At 33.4% G+C, this 18,951-nt stretch overlaps 1 protein-coding gene across 1 annotated transcript in view; it reads left to right on the top strand.

Moving 5' to 3' along the window:
- LOC148942931 (papilin-like) overlaps positions 1 to 18,951 on the top strand; it is a 126,734-nt gene that overhangs the window by 41,248 nt on the left and 66,535 nt on the right. The window contains exons 3-5 of the mRNA XM_089102401.1: positions 1,699 to 1,735; positions 8,340 to 8,476; positions 18,805 to 18,934. Of these exons, the coding sequence (XP_088958527.1) occupies positions 1,699 to 1,735; positions 8,340 to 8,476; positions 18,805 to 18,934 (304 nt within the window). The remainder of the gene's footprint in view (positions 1 to 1,698; positions 1,736 to 8,339; positions 8,477 to 18,804; positions 18,935 to 18,951) is intronic.

An 18,951-nucleotide genomic window follows, 5' to 3' on the forward strand; every position in this document is an offset into this window, starting at 1 on the left:
TTAGCCTAAAAATCTCAAGCTTTTCTTATTTTCCATAATTTCCTGTATATTTCATTGCTTTCTCCGTAATTTACCTATTAAATATAAATAATATAAAATAAAATAAATATAAATAAATAAAAAGGCAGTTTTGCCTTTTTGTAAGTCTCTCACCCTTCCCTGCTCGAATGGGATGAAATTTGAAGGAAATTGGAACCTCAGGGGGGGGGGGGGGTCAAGATTAGAACTCACACTATATTGGGGTGGAGAAAAGCCGTGTGCAGATGTGTTATTTTCAGACAGCTTGGTGTTAATACTGTTTCGCGAAAATATAGGCTATTGTTCTTAGTGTAACATGTTTTGAGTTTTGATGGATTTTTTAGCTTTTTTTCTCCTTTTAAATATAAAAAGTTGAACCAAGCTTAGTCCTGAATAAGAAAGCCAACCCTCGCTTAGGAACGACCTAAATTACTACCCAAAAGAAAAATTATTTTTTAGTCCCATTCGATGTTCCCCACGACTTCTTGAGACGCCCTATATAGGCTTAAAAGGACAGACAATCACTCAACTTACACCAATTTTTAATATAAAAGCCATATCAGGATTATAGATTATTGAATACTAACGAAACAAAACCTATCTTAATTAGATAATAAAGATAGTTTCATTAAAATTATTGTTCGCTTAAAAATTCGTTTATTAGCATACGTGTTTTTTGCTAAATATGATAGCACCGAGAAGAGTTATATGAATGGTGTCACCAGAAATTAACCTTGTTTGAAGAACTATAGATCTGCGACCTCCGCTTCTGCATTTTGGGGGTAAGGTTCGAAGGAATGAAAATATTCATAATTTTAATTTTCAATCACTTTTATGTTAATGGAGTGCAATTTTTACCATCTGATCTAGATATAATTTCTCACTTCTCCTTGCGTACAGAGTTTCAAAAGTTAACACACGAGATTGGTGTGAATCAAAGCAAACAAATCACTCTTTTTAATTACTTAACTGTGCGTGACCCTGGAAAATTGCCAGCCTAGTAAGGTGACGAAGTGTAAATGAAGATTTTACTCTTTAACACCTGTGTTATAAACCAAACGGGCTGACTTCCAATATTAGAGCGAAAGACTTGGAAATAAAACATTATGGAAATAAGAAACTTTGTATATATTTTCTGCTGCTAAACATATGTTAGACCTTTAATTTCTAGTCGAAAAACCCCCTTTGCAAGTTTTAAAGATTTTGTTTAATTCATCTAGTCCTACATCTTCTTTTTTTGGGGAGGGGGGGGTCTCTTAAAATCCCTTTTTATTTGGGTCTTTTAAATATTTTTTTTTCTTTGTTTTGTTTTGTGTGTGTGTGTGTCGAGTGTTTGAAAGGTTGAAATGCATTATATTGAAAATACTTTTCTTCTCTTTTTTAGTATTTGTATCATTTCTGTTTTTCCGCTATTTTTTTCCCGGCCACAGAGCCTTACGGGGGATTCTATGTTGAAGTGTTTTTGTCGTATATTTATTGGTTGAATAAACTGATTTATTGAATTGAAAAAAAAAAATGAATAACCATTCAACATGAAGTAGACGAAAAAAATATAATAATACATAGCAAATGTTTTGCTCTTTACTGAGTCAACGCTCTTCTTTTGTCATTTGTCATCTAGATTTTCTTATTATCAAGTTTTTTTTATGTGTAAATACCAACGAAATATTTTATTTTCAGGTCCAGTGCAAAGAAATAGAAACAAAGAACTAAGAAGGTAATTTTCATTCATTCATGTTTTTTTAACTGTCCCTAATATTTTATATTGAAATGCTATGCCTAATATGCAGAAGTGAATCCAGGGGGTGGTTTTAGAGATGTGTGCCCCCCCCCCCACCAGAAGGTTGAAAATATCACTATTTATAGGGTCAACAGGGTTAAAAATATCGATAGAGGGGTCAAATTTTTGTTCACCTCCCCCCTCCAAAGATTAACTGTATCTGTCCTCTGTCAATCTTTGATCATAGATAAATTAATGACAGATTACAAAGTGCACTTGTCCCCGTTTAAAATTTTGTACTTGGTAATGATCCCCCCCACCCTCTATTTTCATCCGTAAAGGTTTTTTATGCCTAGCGAATTTTTCTTAGTAATCAAATAGCTACAGAATTAAAATCACACCTTCCCTGGGTTTTATACGGCCAACTTCACCTTGCCAAATGCATCTTTTGTAGATTAATACCAGATTAATACCAAATTAATACCAGTCAGATTAATACCAAACACCTAAAAAACTCTAAAGTTTTTTGAAGAACTTTAAAAAAAAAAACAATTGTTCTAATTAAGCTATAGCGTAAAGACCGATATACTGAAGAGGGGACAAACCCCTCATGCACGTAATAATATCTGTTCGTTAAAAGTTTTAATGTTGCTCCTTACTTTCAGCTGAGAAAAACTTGTTTGAATTGGGCAACTGGAAACTAACACAACCATATGTATCTTAGAATAATTAGGGGAAATGGGAAATTCAACTTTTAATGAAAAAGAGGATTTGCGGTTCTGGCCTCTCTTGTGCCCGGGGAAAAATCTTGATTAGCCCCATGTCTTCGAAAAATTTTCAGGCCAGATTTTGACAAAATTTTTTATTTATTAACAAAATTTGAATACAAAATATCACACAAACTTAAATTTAATTAAATTCAATCTACTTACTTTTATTTTCACCTACTGCCAACTGCTCCCTCTACGCAGTTGTAAAATTACCAAGTTACAAAATGATTATAACCTTTACATTATTTATTTGAAATTTTTCACCCCTTAAATTTCTATGCCCGGGACAAGTGCCCCCTCTGTCGTCCCTAAAACCGCCTCTGAGAAGGACCTTCGTATACAGTCATGCATTTTTGTTATTAGCAGATACCAAATTAAAAAAAAAAACATTGGCAAAAATTCAGCAAGAAATTAGCTAAAAAAATATGACATCAAATAGCTTATGATAGTATAGCTTTTATTAGAAGGTTTACTTGTCTTTTGGAAGTCAACTGATTGTTAATGTTTGAACTTTTACGGACGTATGCCTTGTCAAATTCACCTAATTAGTTCCACTCATTTATTTTCATGGTTCAAAGTGACACCACTGACAAAAATGTGACAAAAATGCCCTAAATATCTCATATTTTGAACAACCCTAAGAAAAATCGGTACTTGTGTATTATATTGTACACTGTCGAAAATTATGATCTACAGATCAGACAATAACCAGTTTATGTCTGTCAGTATTTGAAAAAAATTCGCTTAGACTCGGTTGAAATCTATGTTATATGTATATTTTTATTAGATATTTAATATATAGAGATGGTATTTTGGTTGGATTTGGTTAGGTGTTTGATATAATGCGTTCTGTGCTGCCTCCCTCCCCCCATAATTCTTTGTTGTAGTTTTCATAATTTTGCTACTAAAGTATTGTATTTTATCATATTTATGTATATTTCATTACGATTAAACTAACTTCTCTTCTCGATTGTGTACCATATAATACACAAGTACCGAAAAATCTTCTAAAATGGCGGCTTTTAGGTCAGAATAGACTTTTGATGGGCTTAGGGGCTAAAAATGTTTTATTTTGCTATCATTTTTACTTTAGAAACCATAGAACATTGTCATAAATGCAAACATTTATTAATGAATACGAAGTACTTACGTGTTATAGCGACCACACTTTGTTCTTGATCTGTAAAGAAACCGGTTTTCTATGTCCACTCGGAGATAATCAGCTTAGCCTCAACGAGATAAACGGTATCTATGCAGGTATATTCTAATTAAATATTTAATATATGGGGGGGGGTGGTTAGATTAGGGATTTAATATAATTCGTTCTCAGTAGCCTGCTTTCCATAATTCTCTGTTGTGGTTTCCATAATTTTGTTACTAAGGTATTATATTTTTATCATATTTTGGTATATTTCATTATGATTAACCTAATTTCACTGCCTCAGTGTGGTCGCTATAGCACATATGTACCGAATATGGTTCTAGAAAGGCCGTATCCGGGGGGGGGGAGTACAGAATTTGAATCTCCCCAAAAACTTTTGTCCAGCTTGTAAAAAATTAACAAAATGCATATAAACAAATTTTTGATGTGTTTTGTAAAGTTGTTTTTCTACCCTCCCCCCCCCCCCGAAAAAGAAGACCCCATCCCCCTCAACAAAAATCCTTGATAGGCCCTTGGCTTCTATTCTATCAATTAATGTGTCTTCTTTCATTTAATCTGCTGAGGTTATCTCGAACTGACTCGAGTGTTTATTTGTGTTTCTTTACTTTGAAGCGTTACGGCGTATTAATCAAACTGATGTTCCAGGATATTTTGCAATTTCTTAGCAAAATATTTGCAACTAGTGATACACATGATCTTAAACATACAGAGTTTTAATTCCCTTTATTAGCTGACATAGAAATACTAACGAAATAGCAAACAAACATTTCTTGAAGGACGTAAAATTTGTATTCAAATAAACTACTAAATTACCAGACATAACGCTCCTTTAAAATAGAGAAAATTATTATCCACATCTTAACTTAACTCTGTTTAATTATAATTTTAATCTGAATTTGTTTAAAGCAAAAAGTTATTAAATCGATAAAGCAATATTGAATAACAAATATGGTTAAAAAAAATTCATAAAGCTTAATTGATTTTTCATAATGTTGGCTATAATGCGGAAAGAAGAGGTTTTCATTAAGAGTATGTCAGATAACAAAGAAAAAAGTAAATGGCAACAATGGCAATGCGTTGATTTGGAGCACCTGCAGTAATTAAAATTACTGGAATTGAGAATGGTAACTCACAAATATTAGCAACCATATGTTCTCAAAATTAAAAATATAAAACGCTGGAGAAAAACAATAATAATATTGTTTTACCCTGAACTCATTTAAAACCAAAAATTTAATACAGTTTGCAATTAAACATTTATAACGATCGTTTTTAACTATTGAGACAAACGTACCTATATAATTGATAAGTGTCCGTAACTCCCTGCTAATTACTAATCTCCTGTATCAAAAAAGAATCACATGACAACGTATTTTGCAAGCGAGTATTTCTCATTACACAGATACAGTCACAAGAGAAAATACGACGTATCTTCTTTGTTATATTATTATAACGTATATTTTACGTTATATTTTTTCCTTTTTTATCCTTTTTTCCGATAAGCCTTGCTATTCATCTATTGAGAAAAAAAGACATAACCTACCAAAATTAGAAGCTTAACTTTCACTTCACCTGGCAAAAAAAACTAAATAATTCGTGAACTAATCAGTAATTATTAACTTGATTTATTGTCTGGGGTGGATACACCTCATTTCACTTTATTTATTTGGTTATTTTGATTTTATTCTGATTTTGCTTTTTGTTACCATACGGAGAGTTGAAGAGCTATATGTTTATTCCAGTATCTGGAGATAGTATTATTTATTTATTGTTGAGTGTATATAAACCCACATACGAGTTATTCTCACTGTGGGTCATTAATTTAATAGTTTTGTCAAAACATTTTTTATTGATTAATAAAGAACTTGAACTCTTTAGTACTATGCACTCACTACATCAAACAGACTTATGTAATGTAAGTTTCCGGGTTAATTCGACTTATCATTCGTCATCTTTTTCATTATTTGAGTTCAACAATGATATATACAGGAATTTATAATTTAAATTTTGTTATATTATATTAAATTTTACTATATTAAATTTTACATTATATGTCTTTATGTATTATAAATATTTCAGGGCCGTATCCAGGGGGTTACCCGGTTTGACCTTCCCCCTCCCCCAAAATTTTTGTCTGACTCGTAAAAACGTAACAAAAATGGATATGAAAAATTGTGTGTGCGTTTTTGAGGTTTTTTGTGTAACCCCCCCCCCCCCGAAATTTTTTTTCCAGTAAAACCCCCTCTGAAAAAAAAATCCTGAGTACGGCCTTGAAATATTTCAAAATATATACTATATTAAAAGATGTTAAAATATAATATTTCTTAGAATATATAGTTGAAATATGTATATTATGTTTTTTAAATTATATATTATTTTAAATTATATAAAAATTGCTAAAATTTGAATTTATAATTTAAATAAGACACTACAAAATTGTTATCTGAACTGAGTTTATCATCTTAGTGGATTTATTGTCCGTTTCCAATTATTAATTGAATTTTTTTTTTTTTATTCAATCAAATCAGCGTATGTTTAGGCTATTCTTGAGTACAATTTACATTTCCATATTACTTCGGCGTTTACATAAGACTTCAGTGACTGACATATAGATACACAAGATACACTAGATATAGAAAGATATAGATACACTCCACTTCCTTCCAAAGAGCTCTCTCTCATTGTGCCATCATTTGTCAACATGACGAAGCATACAACAGGCAATCAATTTTCACATATTACATCAAAGATGAAGCATTTAGGGATTTAAGCGATATTACTTTAAAAATAGCCTTTTTCAGCGGCAGATATTTATCCAGAACCGCCTGCTTGAGGAGTTCTTTCCACCAAAACCATCTATAGTTTCTACAAATGGGAAGTTTAAAATCTAGAAGTTTAATGGGAAGTTTAAAATTACATAAGAAAATCTAGTGGTTAAAATCGAGGGGGAACTAGTTGTTTATCACGCACACTTGATGCACCTGCCATCATCAGAACGAAGTGATTAATATATTATGTCCAAATTTGATTATATTGTTACTTTTAAAGATTATATTTAGCTATCAAATTGTTGTCTTACAAATAAGATTTTCAAATAGAACTGATTTTTAATGAAAGATTTTAGCCCAAACAAATCTTTGACAAGAGCAACAATAACTTCGTTCATACTCCATCATCTCCATAAAATTCTTTTCGTGCTCAATTTTCCCTGACGTCAAATATTCTGTACATAATTTCAATCTTTCTGAAATAAGTTACAGCCCCCTCATCTTATTGCCCACTTGTCGCTCACTCATCTTAGAAAATTTTACGTTGTAAGGAGGCCCTAGATGGTCAATCATTTTGATCAAAAGTTTCTGTCAATCCATTGACGTATGCTTCGATCAATCTTCAATCGAGCCTTCAATCAGCCCTTCAATCTCGACCAAAGCTAATCTAACTCACTGCTTTTGATCAAAATGATTGAGTCGTTCGAACATTCTATCAATCACCATCAACGGTTGACTCAAGCGTCAAACAGTTTCCTAGACGGTCAATCATGCTCGAGTCAATCGATTGACGGTAGCTTTTTATCAAAATGATTGACCGTCTAGGGCCTCAAGACTTTGCGTTCATAATTTTGGAAAAACAATAACAAAAATCGTCAGCTCTTCAGAGAACATAACTGCCCTTCAACTTTTAGCCCTTATAATTAAAAGAAACTTAATATCTATATATTACCTGTAAAGGAGGCCCTAGATGGTCAATCATTTTTATCAAAAGCTTCGGTCAATTGATTGGAACAAGCATGATTGACATTTTAGGAACGTGTTTGACGCTTTCGTTAACGGTGATCGATGGAAAGTTTGAATGACTAAATCATTCTGATCAAAAGCCGTTTGTTGCATTAGCTATAGTTGACATTGAAGGGTTGATTAAAGGGTCGATTGAAGGTTGACTGAAGCACACCTCAATCGATTGACGGAAACTCTTAATCAAGATGATTGACCTCCTTAAAGACTGGCTTCTCTAGAAAGCTTTCTTCGCTCCTATTCAGCTTATAACAAAGAAGGAATTAGGCAATAGAATTTTGTATAGCCCTTTTTGACATGAGTATGTAAATGAAATGATTTTGGAAAAATAATAACAAAAATCATCTGCTCTTCAGAGGACATAACTGCCCTTCAACTTTTAGTCCTTATAATTAAAAGAAAGCTTTAAAGACTGGCTTCTCTAGAAAGCTTTGTTCTTCGCTCCCATTCAGCTGATAACAAAGAAGGAATTAGGCAATGCAATTTTGTATAGTCCTTTTTGACATGAGGATATAAATGAAAGAGTGCCCACAGAAAATTTCTTGGTGATGAAGGTCTAAGCGTAAGGACTTCTCTAAGATTTCACACTTTATACGTATTTTTTTTAGATAGTACACCGCCCTGTCCCAGCCCCTTCTGCTGATACCCAATATTAATTAATTTTTAAGATATCCAGATGCTTTCTTGGATGAAGAAAAAAAAAGTAATTGGATGAAGAAAAACTAAGCGGAAAAATATTTCTGGACAAATTCAGTGTTTAAAATACAGTTTTAAATGACTTTAGCTGATTTTACGATTTTAATCGTCATGACCTGCTTTCTCTGCTGTCTTAGATACTGTTTTTCTTGTATTTTTTTTCTTTTTTTTTCTTTTAATAGGCACAGGCAAAGAATTCCAAGTGATGACCCAAGTGTTTTACAGAGGAAGCATCACCCCCTTCGTCATAGGTCACGAAACCGTGGCTTTGTTTGGAAGCATATAGGAGTTGGTGACTGCTCGGCGACATGTGGAGGCGGTAAACCCAATTTTTTCCTTTTATTCTGGCAAAGAAGTCCCCTTTATTTTGGATTATACGAGTAACGATAAATTTTATTTACATATCATTATAATACCAAAGTTCCTAATACTTTTCAATTTCACTATATAAAACAAAAAACCTTTCCAAGAAAACAAAATTCCAATATAACTATTGGATTAATTAATTCCGATTATATTAATTCCAAAAATCCCTACTACATACGCTAGAGCAAGCATGTACTTCCTTACATTTAAACAAACGGCACAAACAAATTCTAGTGTGATAGCTGTACTTATAGTAGGAGACAGATAAGGAAAAATAAATTGTCGAACCAGAAAAAAATTGACAAAGAAATTATTTTTGCACCATATTGTTTAGAAAAGAGAGCTCTGCAACATATCAAAAGTCTAAATCTCTATCGTGGTGCGAAATTACCTTTTTTCTAGTTTTTCTCTACTGTTTTTACCTTTTTCCAGAATCCGAGGATAAGGAACCGTGAAAATAAAAGCAGCCTGTTGATGGCTTCTTTTTCAAGAAATAATTGTATTCGAGTAACATAAACGTCACCTTTTATCATTTTATTGTTTTTATCTTTGATTTTTAAAGTTAAAAAAATATAAAAAAAAAACACGGAAGTGACCCATGTTCATAGGGTATTTTTCGAAGATGAGCACAAATTTTCAGTTCATTTTCGCCATTCTCAAAGAATAAAGATTTCCTAATAGGTATCTACTCCTACAGACCTTTATAAAGCTCCTCTGATATTCAACATTTTCTGCTATAACCATGCATTGATCTTATACGCTCTTTTCAAAAATGTTCTTTTGTGCTCAGCCTTGCAGAGCCACCTATCCACAAAAAAAAACTGAAACCGCAAAAGGTTCTGGTCTGAAAGAGGTCCTGGAACTGGTATACGGGCCTGGTGCAGTACCGTATATTCTCTCTGGAAAAGCAATTTCCAGAGCTATTCGTGCTCACATTCTCGTGAGCTCGGCCATATATGCCCATCTCCTTGAAGACGAGCAAACAACCTTGACTTCTTTAGACATGTCTACTACCTTCAATGACGTCCTAGACGGATGCCTGCCACGTGAAGATCTCAGTCAGAATCTCCAGCTCAAGCAGCTGGATAACTTTTTCAAGCAGCGACACCAAAATCTGCTGTCTCAGAGAACGGCAAGTCTCTGGTTTCAGTATCTTGACATGGTTGGGATACTGTTCAAATTCATACGTGCCGAGAAGTTGGGCGTGTGGAGTCTTCACTTACAAGCTGCAGTAGAGATGCTTCCGTTTCTAGCAACATCTGGACAAAACCTCTATGTTAAGTCTGTCTGAATACACCAGCGCAAGAGATGGCTAAGCTCCAAACTAGCCACCCAAAAATCTTCAAAGCATTTGTACACGGAGGTCACACCGTTTGAAGATCAGAGCGACGCTGGGCCGGGCTCTTGGCAGATCTTGTCATCGAACAAGAGTATATGCGAAGCAAACAACAAAAGTACGAAGAACAATAGGGAAATCTTTTTGCAAGACAGTGGAGATAATTTGAATGAATATTTCGGCCCTATGTCCAAGGGCCGTCCTCAGCAAGACAAAAATACATGAAAGAAAAAGACACATAACAACACGTAACCAATACAACCAAAAATTAAAAAATTTTCAAAGCAGTCCTAGCATCCTCACTTCAGCGAAGTTCAACCGGGACTGATAACAAGTTAGGTAAAACAAGGCGATTCAATGAGAAGAAAGAAAAATAATTTAAAAACACGTTCTTATTGCTAATCCAGCTTTTTTGGTAGCTAATCTCAAAGGTCTTTTTGTGACCAGTTCTGTGTTAATGTCTATCGGTTTTTTAAAATAAAACTGTCTATCGGTTTTTATATGCGAAGCATAAAGACATCGGGCGGTCTTACGATCGGAGGTGGGAAGACAGAACAACAGAGAGCCATTTGGGTACTTTCAAGACCAACATGCCTTGACATCAACCTCTTGATGCAGAATTTGACAAAAATTGGTTAATGAATGCCAAAAAGGTGGGGTCATCCATGGTAGCGCAAATAGATCCAGCGCTCCTTTTCGAGCGATTTATAATAGTGGCCCAGTGAACTGACCCTCGAGAAGAATACTTGAAGTCCGAACTTAACACGATTCCTCCTTCTATTTTTGAAAGCGATGGCTTAATGTAAAAGTAAATAAGCCAAAGCTTGCAAAAGCGATCTTTCAAGCTTGTGGGATTGAGTCTCAGTCACCCTCAAGACCTGTATTTGCGTGTAGCTTCGGCTTGGACAGTAGTTCTCTTCTACATCGAGTTCCATGGAAGATAGGGTCAACCCTTAAGGCCATCTTTCCTTCATAAGTCTACTACGTACAAGCAAGGTATTCTAGTGCTATTGTTGTGTTTAATGGCTTCGAAGGTGGTCCAAAAATCAAAGATGCTACCCATTTACGTCAGCACGAATGGTTGGTCGCCTGTTTTTTTTTTTCACCGAAGAGATGACCCTCTGCATAAAAAAGAAAGAGTTTCTTTGTGCAAAGTGAACAAAGCACGTTTCCTGAAGCTGCTCGGCAACCATTTGGCTGCCATCGGCTTGCAAGTTTTCCACTCGGAAGGAGACGCCGACGTTCTGATTGCAGAAAAAGCAGTAGAAGCTGCTCGTGTTACAGACACCATCGGGGTTGCTGATGATACTGAAATTTTGGTCCTTCTGATCAGTCGATAAGACTCGTGTACCAGGCGTTTATATTTCTTACCCGAAGCTAAGTTTGGTGGTACCAGTTCCGCTTGAGATATTAGTGGGCTAAAACAAAAGCTTGGAACAGATGTTAGCAATCCGATGCTGTTCTGTCACGTCGTGCTAGGTTGCGACAAAACCTTTCACCTTTATGGAAATAGGAAAATGCAGAGTCGTTCGACTGCTAGTGCTACAACTACAACTGCTACAAGAATTTCAGGGACAGCACTGCTATATTTGGTCACAAGTTTGCATCACTTGAAGATAATGTGGGAACAGGAGAGCGGGCCTTGTTGGTATTATACGGTTGACCTTATATTTCAAACCTTAACCCTTCAAGAAAGCTAATCTTTCACAGAAAATTGAGCACTGTCACCAATTTCTTGCATCCGCAAGAGCTGCCACCGACTGAGGCAGCAGCGAAGTATTACTCGCTACGAGTCTACTGTCAAGTTCAAGTCTGGCTCGGGAACCCAGTAGACCCTTTAAGCTTAGGATAAAAACTGCAGGATAATGAAGTTTTTGCGCCAATAAAGACAAATCTCCCTGCTTCTCCGTCTCAGCTGCTGAAAATTATAAAATGCTCTTGTCTTATTGACGGTTGTGATAGTGAAAAGTATACCTGTAAGTAAAGCGGACTTGAGTGTACGGTAGCCTGCCGCACCTGTATGGGGAGTTCGGTGCAACAATTCTAAGTTTCAAGACGAATTTAGTGAAGAAGAATAAAAGTTCATTGTGATGATGACAAATTTAGTTTCTACATTTAGGTGTAGTGCCATTTTTATACATTTGGTTAATAAGATAAAATCTTTTTCTCTAAGTTACAACTCAACTTGTTCTAAAAGATAGGGCACTGAAGTGTTTTGTCGCTCCTGTTTATTCGTTTTTTACTTTTGAACCTATTTATGTACATTACCAAATAGGCCCTGACAGACGGTAGTAGCAGTTTTCTCAAAATACACAGCTTATTTTTTTTTAAATAGGTGTTTTGCTAGTAAGTAGTTTTCATTTGGTGGAGCGACGAAATGAACACCAGAATTGAATTCTGAGTCAAAAGTTGATCATAGAAGATGTGTGAACACTTAGTTTACATTTTGTAAATTTTTCTCAGTTTTTTAACAAATAAATTTTACAACCAAAAAAAAAAAAAAAAAATTCGCATCGAGCTAGAGGCTTAGATTTTTGATATGTTGTTCAGCGTCTTTTTCTTGTTCGGAGGATGAAGAAACCATTTCTGTATCAATTTTTTCCCGGTCAAAATTATTTTTCTCCTACTGTGAAATCAAAGAAGTAAATCTCGAAAACAGTGGTTCTACGGTCAGTAAGAAGAAAAAAAGACACAAATTATATATGAGTTATTTAAGTAACAGAATTCTGCTCAGGAGCACTAATTCATGAAAATTTAGCGGTGGGGATGGGGAAGGTTTTTTTTTTAATTTTTATGAAGATTAAATAAAAATGTATGTTTCAAAATCTTGGGAAGGTGGAGACAATTTATCAAGGGCATGTTTCAAGATCTATGGGGAATTGGTCTCATTGCCCTCTCCTCTGGATTGGCGCTCCTACTTATGCTACTTCTTATAACTCAGTGTGGCATCAAGCTGTCTGAGGCTAGCTCAGTTGCATGCGCTCATTCTCGATCCTACTCTGAGCTTCAACCTTTATTCCCTGCCACGAAGCTCCTAATTCTTTTAAATCTTTTTCATAACCTTTTCTAACCCCATTCGAAATTGTTTAGCTCCGGCCTGATTGCTAAAATATACTTCTTTCGGAAACCTTTCGTCTTTCATCCTTATGACGTGCCTTAGCATATTAACATTTCTTTGTTTTTATCCCTAGAAGAGAAATCAAATCCCCTTTTTCTACAGCTAATTATTTGGTATAGGTTCATTCAAAGGAACACCTAACACTATTCCTAGACAATTCACATAGAATATATCTATATGCGTGAATTCGAGTTCTTCTTCTTTCCATCTTTTTGTTCAGTGATTTGCAGATAAACTATAAGAGCTAGAAACCTGAAATTTTCCGCAAATATTCCTGGAACCATGAGAATGCAAATGCATTTATATAAATAAATAATTGCACGTATATTTCCATGTATTATAGCTATTTTCAATATTCTAGTAAGGGGCTACAATAGTCAAGGCAGTCGTAGGGAAGCGAGGGCTATATGTTCGGACTGAAGGCCTAAGCCAGCGGAGAGAGACTAGTTGAAACTCAAATTTAAGAAATAAATTCACAAAAATTTTTATTTCTGCTATTATATTACTTTAAGCTTAGTTGCGAAATAGTTATTAGTATTTCCATCTAATCATAAGAAACTCCGTGCAGTTGAATCGAAACAAGTTTATACTAACCTATGATAATTTGATTAGTACCAAGGACATTAAAAGTAAAAGCAATTTTTGTTCGCTGCATCTACCCCAGGTCTATTCACACCTGAAAACCATGATTTCTAAGATTTTTCTTCGATTGTTTCAAAATTATTGAGTTTTTAGAGCAGTACCACTTCTTGGTCAGTGTTGCCACGTTGAACCGTGAATATTAATAAGCAAAAATATTAGTTAAATTTGACAACGTTTTGTGTCCGAAAAAACTGAAGCATAAACAGTTTGTTGATTCCCAAAGACAAATACGCCGTCAATACGAAGCTACTTAAGCTGAGTGGTGCATATATTTTTGGCGTATTTTTGCTGATTTTTCGCCCAAAGAATATATTAGTCTATAGAGCTGATGACTTAGAGAATGACACTGTAGTGTATTTGTTTGTCATAAGGGCTATTTATCTGACTAGCTCTAACTTTTCTGTATGTATTCTGCCATAGATTCAGTTAATACCAACCGTGCCATTTGGTGCTTGAAACACTTTAACAACATTGTTCAAGTGTGCTTTAGTTCAAAAGGCTAGGTTTGAGCAGGACAATTAAAAATAAATAAAAATAAGATAATAAGTAAATAAATGAAAATAATATAAGTAAAACACTAAAGATAAAACTAAAAAAATAAAACAGTAATAAATTATAAATAAATAAATAAAAGTGAATAATAAATAATGAAATAACAAAGTATTATATAAAACAATGCTGAATGCTTTCGCTGATTGCTGGGTTGTCGAATTTAAAACTGTTCAGTTGTTTTGTTGAAAATGGAGAGAGGGGGAGGGGCAATATTGTTTTGTTTCTATTTTTCCAATAAAAATACCATAGAAAGATATTGTTTGAAATCTTCAGAAAATAAGGTTAAAATTAAAGAGCCACTGGGATCAGCTAAGTTTAAAATAACAGGGATTACCTAGGTCATGTATTATTTAAGATTAAATGTGTATTTAAATAAGATTGAATACAGATTTTAGTTACCCTGTAAGTTAACATTGCTTTGTTACTTCAAACATTTTTAGTCGGACACAAAAAACTCTACAGCTCAAAAATGTATATTAGTTTTTGTTCTTTAAGTTTGGCACCTGCTAATACCAAAAGCTCCATAACTACATAGAGAGCTGTTTTATTTTATTTTAGAAATTTTATTTCAGAGTATTCCTAATTTTAAGATATATAGCCTATAGTTGCGAAAGTTACTATTTTATTTTGCTAATTTTTTGCTGCTGATGTTTTTTTTTTTAATTTGGCAACCGCTAATGTGAAAACTTCATAACTGCATAGAGAAATGTTTTATTCTTAAATACAGATTTTTCCCAATTTTAAGATATATATAGTTGCGAAAGTTAAAATGATGCTAGCTTATTTCGCTGATTTTTTTTTGCCGCTGATTTTACTTATTTTTATTTATTTTATTTTTTTGAAGTTTAGCACCTGCTAATACCAAGAACTCCATAACTGCATAGAGAGTTGTTGTTTTTGTTATTTTTTTTTTTTTTTAAATTTAGATTGCAGATATTACCTAATTTTAAGATATATAGTTGCGAAATCTAAAATGATGCTAGAGCTTATTTTTCTGATTTTTCACTGCTGATTTTTTTTTTTTTTTTTTTTTTTTTTTTTTTTTAAAGTTTGGCACCTGATAATACCAAAAACTCCATAACTGCATAGAGGTGTTTTGTTGTCTTTTTTTTTTTTAATTTGATTTCAGATTTTTTCGTAATTTTTAAGATATATATAGTTGCAAAAGTTTCAAATTAATTAAAAGAATTATACTTCGTTATCACTGTCCTTGATGCTTTTAAGAAACGGAGCACATGACGTATACATAGAAAGTGGTAAAAAGAGTCACGATTGTCTCTCCACAATAAGTAAGCTAACGTAAATTCATTTGCGACCTTGTTTCTATAAGAAATGTTGTCCTGGGAATTGGTAAGCAGTTTGTGCAAATCTATCCAACTTTTAATGAATGATCTTGGCAAATTCTCATTAATGTTATTTGATTTTTCATCTGCCAAGAGAAATGAATCATTTTGATAGGAAACAACACTGTAGAGCACAATTTTGGTTCAAGAAAATTTCATAGTTCTTTCACTGTTGCTTCTTAGGATGGAAATGCCACCAAAAAATACAGTTTCAAAAAAAAATAAAATGGAAAGTAAAAACAAATGATTAAAAATTTTAAAAAGAAATATAGAAAGTAGTTAAAATTATGTTTAAATGTCTAAAAAGTATTTAAAATTTTTCAAAAGTAAAAAAAAAAAATACATAATATGAAAAAAATTATTTCCCTTTAGTGTCATCAAAACAATTTATGGTGCTATCGAAAAAGTAAAATGGAAAGTAAAAAATAAATTTAAATGGTTAAAAATTTGAAAAGTAATGTAATAAGTTTTTAAAAATAGATTTAAATTTTTGAAAGTATTTAAATATTTCAAGATTTAAAAAAAAGGAAAGTGAAAAATTTATTTTACTTTAGTCCTATCAAAACAAATGTATGGTGCTATCAAAAAAGTAAAATGGAAATAAAAAAATAAATATGAAAGGTTAAAAATTTAAAAAGTAATGTAAAAAGTATTTAAAATATTACAAAAGTAAAATGAAAAAAAATCGTTTTACCTTAGTTTGTAAAACAAATTTGTAAAAAGCACGTAGATATGAGCAGTAGATTTTAAATAGGCCCTTAAAAATCTCTCACCGACCTTGCAGTAGTTGGCTAGCCTTCACGGGAAAAAAGAAAAAAAAGGAGACATATCACTGCTACCAATGCAAAACAGCGATTTTCCTTATTTTTCAAGGTGATGGAACTCAAGACTTCCATTCTTGGGTTTCGACCATGTTGCTACCAATGGTATGATTTTTATTTCGATCCGCCCGTATTTCCCAGGAATTTCAGGCTCTTTTTCAAAAATCTTAAAGGTTTATTTTCGCAGTAAACTTTTGACAAGAATCCATACAATAGTTATCATTGTTGAAAAAATAAGAGAGAAGACAACGGATTAGACTGATTGATAGAACTTTCTTAGTTTTAGGATATAGACTGTGAACAGAGCCGTTCCAAGGTTTGGTGGTGCCCGGGGAACAATTAAAAACTGTACCCCCTCTCGACTCAGAAATAAGCAAAAAAAGCCTAATCAAAGTGGGCAATTCCCCAGCTGCCCCCCCCTAGCCACGTCACCCGGTGCAACTTCCCCGGTAGCCTCCCCCCCCACTCTAGGAGCAGGCTATAAACTCTGGCTGTTAACACGATTTTTAGAAGAATTTTACATAAACCTTTTTTTCATGGCCTCGTCTAACATAACAACTTTTCTGGCAGTAGTATAATTCAACTGAAATTTATTGGATGGCGTTGATAAATTTAAGCTGATTGACCAGCTGTAGTTTCTCGTCTTACAAGTTGTCTTCAATTTCAATATTATAAGTTACCTTTATGGTATTAAAGGTACTAAAAATGGTCAAATTGGTAGATCAGTATTATCTTTTCAAAAATCAAAGTGTCGTAAATAAAGAATGACTTGTATATTTAGTTGTCGGAATTTGCTTGTGAAAGTTGTAAAAGATTTTCACAAATTGAAAAACTAGTTGCCAAAAATTGTACAAGGATGCTTCGAGAATGTTAAAAATTCCTAGAAAGTACACATCCTCAAATGTTTCTCGAGAGAGGGGGGTGTTAAATATGAAATGAATTTCGGGTTATCATTTTAGCATGTTCACTCCCCCCCTCCTCTCTGTGCGGGTTAGCAAATGAATGCAATATTTTACTTTATGCTTAAAAGGGTTCTGTAATCAAAATGGAAGCTGTCATCCCACAGCACCCATATCGCTAGCTTAATCCAAAGATATTCATCAGAATGAAAAGAGTTTACTGCTAGATTCATTTTTTTTTTTTATTATTATTAATAACTATTCTATTATTATAGCTTCTCAAAAGTTAAAATTTTGTCAATAAGGAATAACGTTTAGATTTAGTTGTATAAATTTAAATGATCATTCTGGCCATTTTTTTCAGCGTGTGAAATATTTGAAAAGTTCGGCTACATTAGGACCGTTTTCTTCCTTAAAAAAAGTTTTGAAAAATTTGAAGCATGTCTCATTAGAATTAGCTTTAGCGCACCTTTGTCCAGTTTTGTGTTGTCATTCTTACAATCCCATAAAAATATTTTTGCTAGTCCAAAGGAAAGAACTTTTTCATGTGTCAGTGAGGGAAAATTTCGAAAAGGTCTGCTGCATTGGGGCAAGTTTCCTCCTTAAAAAAAAAGTCCCAAAAATTTTTAAGTATGTCTCAGTAGAATTAGCCGTAGGCAGCCGTAGCACATATGGCCAGTTCAGTGGTGTCATGCTTAAAATTCTGCAGAAACTTTTCTTATGAGTCCTAAAGAAAGTATTAATTTTTGTGAGTCTGTGAGTAAAACGATGAGCAGTTTTGACGTAAAATGTTTTTGCAACTATTAAAATTATTTTTCGGATACTTAGAAACAAGATGTTAACAGTAGTACAACTACATATAGTTTTGTTAAAAAACTGATATATAATTATCAAATTGAATATAAATATTAAAATAATAATATATGTAATAATGTATTATATATAGAAACATAATTAACTATAGTTAAAATTTAAAAAAAATAACATTTATATAAGAACATTAATAATATTTCTATTTCTGTTTCTCAGAATTATTGTACTGTTCCACAAAGTTCTCCAGCTTTTTTTTTTGTTTTTTTTTTAGATAAAGTTTTTTTTCAATCATTATAATAGGTTTTACTTTTTCACAAAATAAAATTCCCAAAAACGGTAAATCTTCTAATTGAAAATAGGAGTTTTGTAATTCTTGTGTTTTTTTCAACCCGTTTCTTATCGACATTCCTTTGAAAGTAAGCGGAAAACTATCCAAGACTATTTGAAAGCAGCCCTTTTTCTGCAATTTTCCGCCTTCTCTTAGAAATGAATTCCTACGCTTACCCTGACCAGAATACCGATTTCTAATGTACAATGGTATTCGACCTAGCACCTTGGCAAACTGGGACCAAATAGGGTAGTCAAAAATTTTATCGGTTGCTAGAACAACCCTATGGCAAGACCCACAGACGCTTTATAGTACATGACTGCTGTTTGATTAGAGTTCCTGCAAGGATGGTTACGAAGAGTTCGTGTTTTCTAGGAAATTTTCGTGCCAGTAATTTTCCTTTTTTAATAGTTCAAGGTCTTTTTTTAGGGATTCAGTCACCAATATATGGGTGTTTTCGTGAGAGCAATGGCCAGCAAGTCCCCGACCACCGATGCAAAGCCATGGAAAAACCAGTTATTGATTCTATCAGATGCAATGTCCAACCATGCACTCCAGAGTAAGCTTAGTTTTGTA

This window comes from Artemia sp. Qi Xiang Cuo, chromosome 16 (genome assembly GCF_049724085.1).
Source record: "Artemia sp. Qi Xiang Cuo chromosome 16, ASM4972408v1, whole genome shotgun sequence".
NCBI classification, from domain to species: Eukaryota; Metazoa; Arthropoda; class Branchiopoda; order Anostraca; family Artemiidae; genus Artemia; species Artemia sp. Qi Xiang Cuo.